Raw genomic sequence first — 16,338 nt, forward strand, 5'->3', positions numbered from 1 at the left:
ATGTAGCATTCAGAGACACTCTTATTAAAAGAGGAGCTTTGAGTCTTTTGAATGCAGACGCTTCTTTACCATTCATCTTTTGTATTCCCTCTGGTCACTTCACCGGTCCGCAGTGACTACCTGAGATAATGCATATGACCAAAACTATCTTGATGACATTGTCTTCTGGAGTTTTGGGGATTTGTCTCCTCTATGGCAACGTGAGAAGATTTATTCGATAATGAAGGAGCATTGGCAGCGAGTGCAATGATCTTGTGTTTCTCTGGTGACCTCTGGTGACCCTTGTCCCGTGGCAAAACTGAAAGAGAGGGAAACAAATAACAGAGGGACCACAGCTAAAAGTCCAGCGGTCGTCAGGATTCCGTTCCTGTGTCGTAGGATGAGACAGCATATTCGCACTGCGGCGGGCCAGTGGACATAAACTCTAGGTCCTCCTGGAGCTGGCCTGGCACCCCGCGAAGATTCAAAAAGGCAAGGGGGGGAGGGAGGGATTAAATGGTGTTGATAACGGAGGAATCAGTTGAAGGTTCAAAGGTTCAAGAGAATGGAGTGGCCGGAGGAGTGGGAGTGGGCAAGGGTGAGACTAGAACCAAGGCAGTGGTTGCGGACACACCCATCATGTCCATCACCAGGGCCAAAGAGGACGGGGACGAGTGCGAGGGGTCGGGAGGGGACGACGACGATGACAGCGAGAGCGAAATTTCAGAGATTGATTACATGGATAACTATTGGGAGGATGAGGACGATATCTACCAGGAGTTTGAGGAGTTGGACTTTGAGGAGCTGCCGGACTGCTCGGACACGCGGAGCGTGGCCTCGGATGATTCCTTCTACCCGCCAGACAATACCATCACAGTTCGGACCCACATGTTCCGCTCGCCGAGCCCCGAGAGCCCCGAGCCCGTCTCCTTCTTCAAGGCCTGCTGCAACAACAACCCCATCATCGTCAAGATCATGATCAGACAAGGAGTGACGGAAGAGGAAGTGAAGGAGACAGATAAGAACAGAAGAGTGGGTGTCTAGGTTCAACACTTTTTACTGAAATACGTATTCATGTAATGTAAACCACTACACATCAGGCACTTCTGGGTTTTTTTGACCACTAACTTTGGCATAAGTCTACACTGGAGCAAAATGACTAAAAAAATTTGTGTTTGGGGGTGCAAACAGAAGTTTTCGAGGGGGATTGTTTTGGTTCTCTCAGTTAACAAAGTAGCTAACATGAGAAAACTGAGAATGGCTAACGCAGACATAGCTAACGTAGCTAAGTTCCTATTAGCTACAATCTGATAAAAATAAGTAAATTATCTACTAACTTGTGACAAAAGTGTCAGTGATATTGTGATGGTTGCCAGTCTTTGCCAATTCCAATGTGATTCAGGCCCATCGGCAAACATAAAAGGCCAGCGGCAGCACTGCACCGCTCCAGGTCCTCTTCACGCTTACATTTTTTCATTAATTTCTTTCTCTTTGTTTTTTGCCTGCTCCAACTTCCCTATTGGAAACTGGAAGAATCTTGATCTGTTCCCCCTCGAAAACATCTGTTTGTGCTGCCACGTACTCATTTTGCACCACTATAGACTTATGCCAGTTTCAAGTTAGTGGTCAGAAAGAACCTGCCTGAGGTGTAGTTGTTTACATTACGTGAATAGCACATATAAAGAGAGAGTGCCAGCAGGGATAGACTGCCAACAGGGATCCCAGTCTATATCAGGACAGTTACCTTGTGGAGAGGTATTTATATTTATCGGAACTCACAGTCTATCTTGAGACTTCATGATTGTGAGTTCATTCAGTAAATACAAATTCCATCAATATAAGCCAATTTAGCATTTCTCAGTAAATGTGTGTTTTTGAAAATATATAACTAAAATCAGAAATATAAATAAAATCAGATTATTTTCATTTGATAAAGTACAACTAAGATGTGGTCTGGAATTTAGTGCTTTAAGCTTTAGGTCTTTGGTTTCTTTGATATGTTTCTGAGAAAGCTATTTCATAGGAGCCAGCAAAGTCAAAATCTTCGACTAGAATGGTACAGTGAAGCACATAAAAACATTTGGACTGACCCTGTGTCAGCTCAGATTTTTTCTCATCGGCAGTCACCATTAGGTTTCGTGGGCAGGCGAGCTGAGCCTAGTTCAGCTCCTTAACACCAAGGAGTCAGGGGACTTCACTCCCTGCGGGGCAAATCCTGGAGGAGTTTTCAGAGCAATTGGTTAAGCCTCTAGTGACAGATGGGGAGTGTAAATTGCACACAGACAGTCTCAAGAAGCAACTTGGCTGCAGGGCTCAGCTTTTAAAGGGCTCGCCAAGACATCTACCTCAGGACACTGGGTAAGGGATATGCTTGAAGAGTTCCTGGAGTATTATGGTAGCAATGTCCTTACGCTTAAGATTGCTGCAATAGCATATGCTGATGCATGATTGTGCTGTCACGGAAATGAGCGTGGTTTTATGTGTCGACAGTACGTGAGACTCAAAGAGTGTGACCAACTCCTTTGCCACTGGGACGCCTTCGCCATCAGCAGGCTTTTGAGTGTCTTAAGCCAATGGTTGTTTCTGTGAAAACATAAACACTCTGTAGCGCACAAACCTCCACCAACGCTGAACAATTCACCAACTTGCAAAGGAGTTTGAATATCAAAGATTACTTGGAAATTTCTGAGTTCTAACTTTCCATGAATACAGATTAACCACACACCTTGAATGGATAGAGAATTCCTGCATATCATACTTTTCTCCTTTGGTAGGGAGCTAAGATGGATGCCATATAATTTTGACGATGTTGTCATAAAGCATTGTTTCATGACACTGAAACTGGAATGCTATTGAAACCAAACCATTTAAAATTCATTGTAAAATCAAAAATGCACGGGCTACTATGGGAACATTCTTTGTAATGGTAAGATTACCAGTTTGGCAAACAGAAAACCTGTTTGCATGAAGAATCATGAAGAAGAAACATTTATTGCAATAAAAAGGTATTTACTGTAGATTTGGAGTTATAGGTTCTGCTCTTAAAATGCAATGTATCACAGTACTGAATTGCATCAGTAGTGTATCACAAAACAACAAGCGACAATTTGGTTTTACTGCAAACATAATTTTTTAACTGGCTACTGTCAGCTGCCTCTGTACCATCAGGCCATGCGGGTCTCATCTTTGTCATTGTCTCATGACCTTAGACGCCTTTAAACCCAGTTCTCAGTGGTTCTTATCCCGCTAAAAGGTTTCATAGGTCAATCGGCTCTAAAGCTGTGCTTGGTGAGGTGCTTGGGCTCTGAAAGTCTCTGATTTGCCAGAAGCTAGAGTTATCTGCAGGTCATTGCTAGACTAAAGGCAAGATACTGGGGAAGGCCTATTTGTTACTTGTCTTCCTTCATTCAGGAAGACTGACACTGCACTGCATGAACTATAACTAAATGCCTCTAAACTGGTGACACCTAGAACCTAGAAGTGGGTCACAAGAGGTCTTGATGGTATTATGGGCACAGAACAATCAGATTTAATATAGCAGGTCAAACCTTCAGGGCCTAGGTAAAATGTGTGTACTAGTGCAAGTCAGCTGAGAAGCAATACTATAAAAAATACAATGTAGCCTCGAGCAGAACATTTACAGGAGGGGGCAGTAACTGTTTCTTATGAGTCCAAGCATAATTGAGGCTATTTGGGCTAACGTGTACCAGAGGTACTGAAAAAGTTATCAACAAAGTAGGTGGATAACACATAGGCATTATATCCACGAAAAACAGGTTGTGGCTCGTGAAGGCAGGTGTGCATGCATGGATGTATTTGAACATGATTGCAGTTGAACAACAACAACAAAAACAATCAGTATTTTCTGTTCACGGTTTAGGTAGTATTAATATCCTCAGGCTGGTGCATGAGTGGAATTTAATATTTGGAGTTATTTATATATTTTTCTTTGATCCATAAACAGACTGAGCACTCACTCCTCAAACCTTCCTACAATTCTTTGCAAGACCGCATAGAAAACGAATTTACTGCAAATTGCATGACTGCTGATGTTAGCTGTTCAATTTTCTTTCCATTTAAGGTTCCTTGACTGTACTTTGTACTTTCTAACATAATGCTGATTGGGCACCCCAGTGGCATATGAATTTCATATATGCTTGAAATGCTATGTGCAGCGTAAGTGTGAATCTGAGGTCAAATCTCACTCTTGCTGATCTGATGTCTGTCTTCACATTCTGTTATACCACAAACTGGTTAAGTTCTGATGGGAGATGGGTGGACTGGAATCTAAATGTCAATTATCAGTAAGTCTTACTCCTCCTTGTACACCTAGTCCTCAGTTTGAGATTGGATGAAATGGAATGGTTTCCTCCTCACTGACAGAAATTGTAAACTAAAGATTTTAGGGGAAATGTGAGGAAAAGTAATAATTTACCTATCACCCTTTATAAATATGTACAAATTAGCCAGTGGTAATTGGATAGTTGAGTGCTTGGCAACTGACCGCTGGCCAGCTGGAAACCAATGTTAAGTCTAGGTTAATAGTCTATTACAGTCTCACCATCTGCCTGATACAGATCATGAGAAGCAGCCTTATACTTTGATTTTAGGTAGTGAGTGATGGTTTTTGTTTTTTTGCAATGAATTACATGCCCCTGCAAAAAAATATGGCCATGGATCCCTATAAAAGACTCATTTTGGACCTGAGAAACATTTTGGCACTGGTAATGGCCAAAATGAATCACACAGAGAGAGAGAGAGAGAGAGAGAGAGAGAGAGAGAGAGAGAGAGAGAGAGAGAGAGACTCATAACACCCTTGTCTTTGTGTTTCAGTCTGGGCTGATTGTGGCGTGCTACCATGGTTACATGGGCGTGGTCATCGCCCTCTCTCAGTGTCCGTATATTGACGTCAACTGGCAGGACAATGAAGGCAACACTGCTCTCATTACTGCTGCACAAGCAGGTAAACCCAGGCTGCATGGGCCTTAGAATTTAAGATCTCCTTTATTTAATGTGCTATATGTAGCATTGTTAAACATCAATATATCATTAACAAATTAATTGTGACACCTTGGTATAATTGCCGTAAACAGATCAGACCATGGTCTAGACGATTGGTAACCAGTGGTATTTTTAGTGCTAGTGTTTCTCAAAATTAAGACCACATTTCCCATAAACCCCATTGCAATATCCCTTTGTGCTGTAAAGCAACACGATTTCCTACCAAATCCAACCTGGTGGCACACAATGTAAAATGCAGTGTAGAGCAGTAGAGGCTGACAGTCTTCTCAGTGATGGTCTTCTTTGTTCACGGTAATTATACTTAAGTCTCAAAATTAATGTGGTAATTATTTATTGACTTTAAAATGCTACACCTAGTACCTTTAACTTACCTTTGACACAGAACTGAGCTTTTTATATGTGCATGAAAAGGGGAAACCTGATTTTTCCCTGTCTGACAGAAATGAAAAGACCTATACCAGAAAGGGTTAAAAATTTGTTATATGTAAATATGTAAATCGATCGATCTATATCAAATTTGAGACATGTACAACTCCAAAAATGCCCTATGTCATCTATTTGCACAGTAATGAAAAGATCCGATGGCACAACAGGTCAGAACATGGCAAGTTTTTGCCATGTCTATAATAACTCTTGACTGTTCTATAGCCCCGGTGAGAGGCTTCATTTTGCATACTTTAGTATTCCCCCCCCCCACTGTTTCTGATGCATAACTTACACCGGAAGGAAATTTATTGCAGGGAATTGAGCCAGAGACCTCCTAAATTGGCCCAAATGAAAGCACAAAGCATATTATGAGGGCTATGGGTGCTTACGACAGCAACAATCACTTTTATTTGCGAGCATTAGAATGTACCATCACAACTAATTTCATAGCGATGCAGCCACACATATCGGACCTAGTGCCTGCCCCCTCATCTGCTAACGATGATGAATGGCCCGCTGTGGCCTGTGATGAATAGCTGCAGACTGCTCTTCATTTTCTGCTTCATTAAGGGAACTATTGATCCCCTTTCGTGACAAAGTACTCTGCAACACCTCAGGGAGAACAGGTGAATAAGAGTATGAGTCAACAGGAATACAGCAGAGCGGTACTTCTGAAACTGTGGGGTCAGAACCCAAAAGGGGTTACAGGCCTGTTTCTGTTGTGACCCAACAGAACAAAAGGACTAGCAGACTATGGTCCAGATTTACCTTAGTGGGTACAAAATCCTTTACAATGTTCAAAGTCACTATTAAGACTTGTGATACTGTATGTGCAAGACAATTTGCTTGACCAATCAGGTGTTATGTCATTGGTTTGGCACATGCTAAAAGCTTTTGCACCCATGAAAGGCTTTAGTAAATCTGGGCCTATGTTTTCATGCAACACAATCTCATAAAAGTTTGTGAAATGAGCAAACTCTGAAACTTTTTATGATTATGTGTTGTGGACAAGATTATGTTCCTCCACCACGAATCGGATTATGTGACAATAGCACAATTTGGACACAATATTTTCACCTGTTCACCTGTCACATGAAAAAGTTAGTTAATGGTTAGGTTTAGGCAAGTAAAAGAACTTTGGTTAAAGGAGGGGTATCATTTGCTTTTTCAGCAATTTTATATAATTACCTGGTGTCTATAAAATACATCTGTTAAGTTTTTTTTCAGTAAAAATCGTTTAGTTATAGCTTTAGCTATTCACTTCCCAGTGTTTGTTTCCCACCTACAAGAAAATAGGTTGTTTTACATAAGGAGCTTCTTATGCTAATGAGCTACTGCTCTGATTGGCTGGCCATTCTGGAAGGCCTGCCCTCCTCTTAGCGCTGATTGGTTGATTTCAGACAGTCCAGCGTCTACATAGACATTGGAGCAAAATCTGACTGGCTTGTACAAGGGGACGTGTTTTATAGTTGGTGACTGTGGGGAAACGGCATAGTAACATGATTCAATTTTTTAAGTAGCCAAAATCACCAGAAATACTAAGAATTGCCACATCCTAGAATACACCCCCCCCCCCCCCTTTAAGGTTAGGGCAACAAAAAGGTTAGGGTTAGGCAACTAAACTATTTGGTTTAAAATTAGGGTAAGGTTTTTGTCATGGTTAATTAAGTAAAACTTTCCCTGAGAATTTAAACTTCATTCACAGTAGAAAACGTCTTAGCATGAGTTGGGAATTGGTTGTCGGAGTTGACAGCAAATATATACACCCAATGACCTCACCCCCTGACCTCCACACCCTTACTTTCCCTTTATTTCTCTCACTTTCCGTGCACAAAGCACATATTTGCGTTTGTAGACATCGTGCTCATTTCATGAAATTACTGGAGGCCAGGTTCTTAAATGAGCCTGGATCTCATGGTGAGAGTAGTTTTACTCAGTCGAGAAAATATGAGCTGGAAATCAGGTTGCACCTACTAGGCATAACTGCAGCCATGGTGCCCTTAAGCAATGCATTGAAAGGCACAGCATTGATGACTGAAACTGAAACATTTTGATGGTTTCGGATAGTTCTAAACATTATCTGTATGTTGTTTATGAAGACAGCGGAAAAGCAGAGAGGAGATACAGTAGAGGAAGCTCTGGCAGGATTTCAATCTCAGGCCATAGTGGGGGTTCACATGTGCAGGGTAATAGTTTGTCTAGGTGGGGTATTCTACCCTATTAAACAGTAGGAGAAACCCTGGCCTGCATGATGTGTGTCCATATTGTTTTTCTCTGGTCCGCAGGTCATGTCATGATCTCCAACTACCTGCTGAACTACTTCCCAGGGCTGGACATAGAGAGGAGGAACTGTCACGGTTTCACGGCCATGATGAAGGCCGCCATGCAGGGCCGGGCCAGCTGTGTCAGGGCGCTCATGTTGGCTGGTAAAACAGACAATACACAACCCAACACGTGCACACAGAAATATAGCTTACCACCTGGTGAAGATGACTGTTGCCTCTTTATCTTGGCTGTCTTAAAGTCAAAGTGCTTCCATTCTAGGAAATCACGTTTGAGAACTCTTTTTTTTCTTCCAAGCAACTGGTAACTGCAGGTACTAGATACTGGAGTAGACATTAGGGTATCTACTTTGAAATGTAGTGGAATAAAACTACAGATGTAAAGTTGATGACAGTACAATATGCATTACAGTGAGTGATTGCAGTGCTTCAGTCAAAAGCTTTCTCTCCACACCGGACCACTGCCATTTCCCCTTGGTATTTCCAGGAGGGGATGTGGAGGCGCGGGACTACGGCCGCAAAATGACTCCCAGGCAGTGGGCTCTCTTCACGGGTCGGTATGAGACGGCCAACTTCATGGATCGACTGATGGCTCAGCCCTGCGCCGAGCAGTTCTGCAACTCCTTCCGCCTGGAGTGGCCTGTGCTGGAGGTTAATAAATTCTGCTATGCTGTTTCTCCCTGTGTGGAATTATTTGGATAATTCAAAATTTGTTCTCCTTCAAGCCAAGCAATGCCAGGCAATCAGCTGATTGAGAGACATGAAATTAGTTTTACAAGAAGTCTATTCAGGTCTACAGTACAACAAGACCACTGCAGTGGACAGATGGAGGACAGATCCATAATGGACTTACACGCCATGGATTTACACAAGATTTGTTGAAATCAGTAGATCAGGTTTCTACATGAAATATCTAAGAAAAAACGGCATTTAGTTTCCCCTTAATTGTCCACCTTCAGTTCCACCGTAAGACAATATAACTAGAAGGACAATAGTGTGAAGATAATTTTGGAAAACCATTCTGATTAAATGTACGGTACTTGGTAATATACTTAGCAGCAAGTCTGTTTCTTATTGTTCTTTTGTGATTATTTGTTTTCAATTACTCTTACTAATTACTTACTACAATTTTTTGTAAATACAATCACATGAATGGAAATAGTTACATAGTATGTAAATCATGCCACTTTCTCAAACATGGGGTGATTCCTTTGCCCTACACTTTCTCACACAGTAACAATGTTTGATCTTCTGTTTCTGGCTCTTCTACAGGAGCTGGTGGCCCAGGCCCAACAGCCAAAGTCCTGCTGGAAACATTTCCTCAACCTCTTCTTCTGCTGCTGCCCCTATAACTTTTACCTCAGCAACAAGATAAACCCCGTGGACGACGGGGTTCTTGACCACATGGTCCGGATCACCACCGGCATCTCCAGCCCGCTCATCGCCACGGCTTGCCACACGGTGAGTCCCGGCTCCCCGCCGTGCATCGGGAGGCGCCGCTACGCAGTGCAGGAGATCCTGAGGAGGCAGCGGTTGGCCGAGCTGAAGCGCCTCGGCCCCGACAGGCTGAACAACTACAAGAGATTCTTCCAGAACTCGCGGGTCCTCCTCATCCCCAAGAAGAGCGACCGCAGGGCCAGCCTTCAGCCTCAGCTGCTGAGGGACGTGGCGGAGGCGTCCACCGTGGCCATGAGACGAGCCAGCCTGCTGCCGCTGAACATGTTGAGGCGGAGCAGCGTGCGGCCGGGCATCGTGGTGCCCAAGGTGAGGCTCTGCAAGGCCCCGGCGCCGACCTTCGTACCGGACGATGTCAACAAAAAGAGCAGCAACCCCGGCGAGCTCCAGATCCCCAAGTGGGATTACAAGATGAAGAGGGAGGAGAGGAGGCAGGAGGAGGAAAGGCTTAGGCTGTTCCCTTTGACAAGGAGGAGGTGAGAGCGAAGGGGACAAAAAGGGAAGAAAGGAGTGCCGAAATTGAAGACACAAGAGTTTAAAAAAGTCACAGGCTATCACTTTTGGTGACAAAAATGCTTGAGGGAAAACAGAAAGGAGGAAAGCAGAGGAAGAAGAGATTGTTGCCTTTGGTATGGATGAAGCAAGGGAAGAGAGAAGAAGGGTGGAAAGGAGGGGAAGAGAGGAGAAATGAAATGCAGAATGTTAGATAAACAGGCAAAACTGTCACCAATGTTGAGGAGGAGATGAGGAACTAAAGGAAAGAGAAGGGTTCAGGGAGAGAAGAAGAAGAGCTACCGAGGACAGGTCATGCTGAGTTGGATGGATGACGAGAAGAGACAGAGGGAGAGAGTGAAAATTAACAGAAACAGTCTCAGCGAGAAGAATATTAAGAGGGGAGAAATGGGGCTTGAGAGGTAGGAAGGTGACAGCTTGACATGGTCAAGTGGAGAGTCGTGGCTAGCTGGTACAGAAGATTGCCGCGGGAAGGGATCGCAAGCCAAGAAGCCATTTCCACTGCTGAGAAACACTCTGTACAACAGCTATTTGATAGGAAGGAAGAGCTTATGAACTGCGAGTGTGCTCACACAGGCTCGCTAAAAGGCTCTGTGGAGAATTTTAAGGCGGTGCCACAAATAAACAGCCTAGTTCTAAACGCTGACCTGTTGACTCCCAATCGTGTGCGCACACATGTAGTGCATCCAACCAGGCACCATTAAGGTTGAATATTTAATGCTTGAGAACTTACTCTACCCCCGCTATGCAGTTGAACATGCAAGTAGGTGGTGGTAGAGGTCTTGAAATGCCAATGGGTGGGGAGTTTTTGTTCCCACAGTATGGCCCGGAAAGTGAGTTTTGAAAGCCAGAAATCTCAGTACCTGGTGAAGAAATCGTTGAGTCATTGGTATTGATCAGCAATCCTATTAACCCCTGAAGATACTGTATATTATGGTCATTTTGTGCTATGCAGTGCAGTAAAAATCTTACTTATTGCCTCTTTAATATTTAATCTATTGTGTAAAAATCCAAATGTGATCAGGACACTACTTGCCAGACTTTGGGAAAAAGCAAATTAGAACCTGGAAACAAGAGTATGCCAAAGGCTGTGGAACAGTTTCAGAAAAGAGGGACAGATGTAACTTTGTACTCAGGGTGTTGATTGTCTCAAAAATATCAGTAGGAACTTGTTTTGTTTGAGCTGCTTGTCTACTTTGAGCTGTTTGTCTCAGGGCGGGACTGGACTAAACTGTATTGTACTAAAGTGAACTGGACTGGATTATTATTACAGTTTTGGAGACCTTTGAAGCCACCCTCCAGTGACGCTCTTTACATTTTTGTAAATATTGCGAAATATGAACACCAACTCATTTCTACCACATGATGGAGGTAGAAGTGTTTGTTCCCTCCCTGATTCCCCTGCTGAACAACCGTTTTTTGGACTGGAATGGAAGCTGGTGGAGATTATCATCACACATCAAGTTTTAAGGTACAGAACAACTGAGAGTTTTGAATAACGCAACAATATCACCGGAGTGGGTTTTTAAGTAGCATCCATGGCTGGGTTCAATGCACTTTCAATTCAATCAATTCAAAAAACTGCAATTCATGTTCATTCATGTTAGAATAAAAACATGTTAGAATAAAAACAAATCTACATCCTAAATTGATTGAATTGAGGGCCTGACAATTACGGAGAATGGCACACTGTCACTGGCTTTTGAGTGACTCATACTTGAAAGTTATTTTGTCTCTCCACATTGTCATTACTTGCATTTGATATATCTAAAAAACATGTATATTTATCTTTGATTTAGGATTATTGAGAGAGACAAGCTGACACTATTACATTGGTTGTTTTCTTAAAAATGAATAAAGGGCCGATAGCTCTGATTCAAGCGCCTCTTTTGTAATGTTTTCATTCACAGAGAATCTGAGAAGGGTATTTTGCATTAAAGTTATGATGCAGCCTGTCTGCCCCTATGTCCCTCTCTGTCTATAGATACACAAAGATCATCTGATTTATTGTGGGTTGCAGCAACTTTGCTTGTGATGCTCCATGGCTGCACAAATGAAAGATCAATATTGCTATAGGTATTCAAGGTGTGTCTATGGTGCTCAACAGTGAATTTATAGTGACCTTTTTTTTTTTTATCTTCTATGGTATCACTATAATATTCCTGTAGTGTTTCTATACTACAGGAATTTGTATATTGTAGATTTGCTACAATATTTGTATAGTATGCAGAAGTTACTAATTTTTTACCATTTCACAGTCCAGCGGCAGTAGTGGAGGCAACCAGAAATGTGTCAAATGTGAAGTCAAAACCAAAACCAAAACACAACACAGATGTCAAGACTTTGTTCACCAATGAAAGGAAAATATGTGCTTCAGTTGGGAATTTATAAGTGGGTATAAATGGTTTACTGTTTTCTCCTGGCTGAATGACACAAACCCAATTTTCTTTTGACCTTAACAGTGGATTGTTTTGGACTGGTAAGCCTTATAGTATTTTTGACAAGTAGTTTTGTGTACAGTGAGCCCACTCTTACACCTTGTAATACCTTGCAACATAGAATCACCATACTCCAGGGTGTCAGATCTCTGCCTTGACCTAAACTTTGGTTATGACCAATAGCCGTTATTAAAAATCTGTCTCCAGAGTCCAGACCCATGAAGTAGAAAGATTAAAATGAGCCCCCAAAACTATTCTGGAGAAATGGCTGCCAAAACCTGGCTGAGAGAAATGCCGTATGCTAGTAGGTTGGAAGCTTAAAAACACAACGGTAACATTTCTTTGTTCAGCTTACAGTCTGCAGCATAATGTTTTTTGAAACTGTTTTTTGCCTTGCAAAAAAGTCTGGAAATGTGTGCCATACCTGAGATGAAAAGAAAGTGAGATATGTAGGCTACCACTCATTCCTGGTAATGCAAATGACCGACTGGGCAGACTGGGAGAGACCAAAGTTGGCCCACTTTGTGACGCACTTTTCCGTCCATGTTTCCTTCCCCACTCCATCCGTGCGTGTATAACGGGAACAGGCACGACCTAACCCACTTCTCAAAGGTGAAATCTCTTTGCCTGTGGTGTGCTGACTCTCTGCAGTGTGCAATGCAGAAGCACAGGCCTCAGAGACTAAAATGGCCGCCACTCTGACCTGTGCTGCAGTTTCCCTAATGGCCACTAGAGGGCACTCACGACCATTCAAAGAAAAGTCATACAATTTGAATGTAGCACTCCCACAAATCTCCCACAAGTATGCACAGGCACGTACATGCCCCTGGACACTCACACGTGCACACATTAATGCACAACACACACACACACACCCACACAGGGCCCAGAATGACAGATTATCTCATGAGTGGCCGTGCAATTAAAATTTAAAAGGGTACAATAGAATATTCCATCTCTGGTATTCCGAAGCACTGGAAAGCTCTTCTTAGCTGCTGTATGAGAAAATGCATTATCCAACATTTCCATCCTTGAAAGGCGGGGGCCATTTTCATAGGCTGCATCGTTAATTATTTCGGCTATCTTCCTGAAATGTGATGAAATGTCCACTTCATGTCGATGGACTTATGCAAAGCAACCTACAGTACCATGACTTCTTTGTTCAAACCCAACTTTGAAGATTTTAAAGGTAGTCAACACCCCGAAAAAAATCGTCTTTGGCAACAGAACAAACAACTCCCGAAACCAGAGGCTCTTCGATGGTCCGTTTATATTTTTGGAGCAGTTGCAATCTGTTTGAGGCAATAGAAAGATTCACAATTTTCTTTTTAAAACACGTTTTGTCTAGCAACAAAAAGGTTACCGACGTTATATCTCCATACAGGTCTTATAGTCAGGTTTTCTGCCTACGGATCACAAGGACATACGTTGTCAGTTTCCAGATGCTTACTAACAAGTAGTGTTTTTGTGGGGGACAATTGCATTATAATTCATTTTTCAAGCATCGGAAGATGACCTCTAGGACTTCTAAACAGCAGTGGGTAGGGAGGACCAGGGTCTGTTGTCACATCTTTTACAATTTATCCTTTCTCACTTAAAAAACAAACATAAAAAAAAAAAACCCAACGGAAACGAAAAACGCACCATTTAGTTTCAGATTGACTCTAACGACAACATACTCATGCATACGTGGGTGCAGTTTTTTTGCTATTTAGCATACTGAGACCAATTGATCAGAATGGGGGGGTTGTCATGCATGAGAAACACACTTTTAGGGAGATCAGACATGTGTGAAGGACATCATTTTCTCTGTTCTGTGATTCAAAATGGTCACCTGTGACAAGTTCAGAACTCACGGTTGATAATTGACAGTTGTTGGTAATCTATACAGGGGCAAGAAACATTTTGTGCACACTAAAATACAGACATATCGGAAATATCTATCACTGATGTAGCACCTTTTTTCTTGTTAAGTAGTTGACTGTTAGTGACAACTTGGATCCCTGGGCCCTGGTCTACTCTACTCCACATAGCAACAACATTACTACACAAAATCGACAATTTAGTGTGTTGACCAGAAAATAAAATGTGAACAAAATTCCTACATGTAGTTCTTTTTTTTACAAGTCTTTTTCCATAATGTTGCTGCTATAAGTGACATCCACATCTGCACATAAAAAGTATATATTTATATTTATATAATATATATCCGTACTCTATTAACAGTTTTGTCTACCATGAACTTAGAATTGCCACCCATCTCTGAGAAAAAAAAAAGATTTTTTTGTACTTCAAACATTGATTATTTTACAACACAGAAATCAACTAATTTTGTACAACTTTGGAGGAAGCGAGGCTCCGCCTGATCACAGTCCCTCCGTGTGTTTTTTTTTTTGTTGTTTTTTTTTTTTATTTCATTTTTCCCCAAGTCCTGGTGCAGTTAGACAGTTTTCATCCCAGTAAAACACAGTTTAAAAAAACCAAAGCATTTACAAACTGGCATCATTAGAACCAATGACGTTCAGTTGAAATGGACGCTTCAACTGAACTTGGACCCCTTACCCCCCCTACCTTGCCCTGCCCTCTTCAGCCGAGGGGAAGCAAACCCACGTTTGGCACGGTTTTTAATAAACAATGAGCACAGTTCACACTAAGGAAGGGCTCGTGGGAACACAGAGGGGTTTTTCGCGGTGTTGATGTGGAACAATGGCCGTCGAAAAAACCCAAGCTAGCGTCAAAAAACGGCACACGACGACACGAGCGATCGAGTGAGACGTTGTAGAAAAGGCTTTGCTGCCGCCAACTCTATAAAGGGCCAGTTCCCTCAAACTGCTCGAGCCTCTCTGGAGCCATTTTGGCTGGTGTATCGTCTGCTATCCCGTGCTGCGGGCTAAGAAAAACGTTCTCTAGGGCAGTAAGAGGAGCACCGTGACGTAGCAGAATCGATGCTTTACAACTGCATTCAATGCCCGCTGTACAGTATATCCACTGTTTCACATTGTTTAGCAACGTGTTGAAATCTGTCTGTAGCTGTGATATGAGTTTTGAAGATCGGTGAAGGTTTGAGTGCAGATATTGTTCTGTGTGTGTGTGTGTGGGGAGGGGAAGGGGGGTTGACGGAGCAAGTGAGGCTGACCTAAGGCGAAGGCCTTACACAGAAAATAGTGCAATGTACAGTACACAATGCATCTCCGTAATGTACATCAAATACTATACAACCAGAATTGAGAATTAAAAAAGTAGAAACAAAAATAAAAGAAAAAACGAAACAAAAAAGAAACGGTTACAAATGACAAAGTCCAAAAGCATTTCCTTGCCCAGAGGAGGGTACATCACGCCGAAGCCATAGAGAAACAAAAGTTTGTGTGACAGACATCTACGTCCTAGAGCTCTGCTTCTTGTGCTTCACATTACTAAAAGCCACGTTACTATACCACATATTTACAACTGTCCTCTCGCACGCTTCGCCGAGCAGCCTCCGACACGTTCCGTTCCGTTCGCGCTCCAAACCGTCTGACATCCCTTCACCAAAACCTTCCATGCTTACCTCTCAATGAGTCCATCCGTTCATTTCTGTCCTCTCTTTCAATGTCCTTCTCTATCGCAATGTATTTCCGTTCCCGTCTTTTCCTTTCTCTCAGGCTTCCTTCTACGTTCCGACTCTTCTGTCCCATATCCGTCACCTCTCGCGTTCTTTCTCCAGTTCTCTCTCCTTTCTCCGTTCTTTCTCCCTTTTGGGGGGGGGGGGGGGGGGGGGGGGCGCGGGAGGTTTTCACCTTTCCCCGTCGCGCCGAACGTTCTTGCACGCGCCGATCGCAAACTGAAACGCGGTCGAAGAAAAAAGTGTCTGTCGGTTTTGGTGGTGGTGTGCATGCACATGCATGGCCAGTCCTCCGTCCTCTTTCTTCAGCACTCTCTCTCCTCCCTCAGACGTCTCTGGAAGGAGCGTGCATGGTCTCTTTTTTGATTTGCTCCTCCTCTTCTCTTTCGCTCCGTCCTCCGCTCTCCCCTCCTCTCCCCCCTGCTACCTACGATGCTACTCAGGAGTTTCCGGGGGAGGGTGGAGGGGAGGGAAAGTAGTGTCCTTTCATCGTCTCTCCTCTACTTTTAAGCCTCCTTCGCCTTCCTCTTTTCCTTCCCCCATTCTTTGCCCATCCTCTCCACCTCCTCCTCCTACTCCCCCCCCCCCACCCTCTTCCTCCTCCCCCTACCCTTGTCTCCTC

The 16,338-nt window shown here is 43.1% G+C and overlaps 1 protein-coding gene across 1 annotated transcript; it reads left to right on the plus strand.

Annotated features, from left to right (window-relative positions):
* Window positions 1–495: 495 nt before the first annotated feature.
* ankrd33bb (ankyrin repeat domain 33Bb) lies at window positions 496–9,644 on the plus strand. The gene is made up of 5 exons (XM_071918566.2): window positions 496–1,011; window positions 4,813–4,942; window positions 7,713–7,853; window positions 8,197–8,360; window positions 8,982–9,644. Exons 1-5 carry the CDS (start codon window positions 496–498, stop codon window positions 9,642–9,644), a joined length of 1,614 nt encoding a protein of 537 aa, XP_071774667.2.
* Window positions 9,645–16,338: the final 6,694 nt, after the last annotated feature.

Source organism: Centroberyx gerrardi, chromosome 13, assembly GCF_048128805.1.
Source record: "Centroberyx gerrardi isolate f3 chromosome 13, fCenGer3.hap1.cur.20231027, whole genome shotgun sequence".
Classification (NCBI taxonomy): Eukaryota; Metazoa; Chordata; class Actinopteri; order Beryciformes; family Berycidae; genus Centroberyx; species Centroberyx gerrardi.

Coding starts and splice junctions, on each gene's coding strand:
- ankrd33bb (XM_071918566.2), top strand. CDS start 496: ATGGTGTTGATAACGGAGGAATCAGTTGAAGGTTCAAAGGTTCAAGAG. Junction 7,854..8,196: donor CAGGGCGCTCATGTTGGCTG/GTAAAACAGACA, acceptor TGGTATTTCCAG/GAGGGGATGTGGAGGCGCGG. Junction 8,361..8,981: donor TGGAGTGGCCTGTGCTGGAG/GTTAATAAATTC, acceptor GCTCTTCTACAG/GAGCTGGTGGCCCAGGCCCA.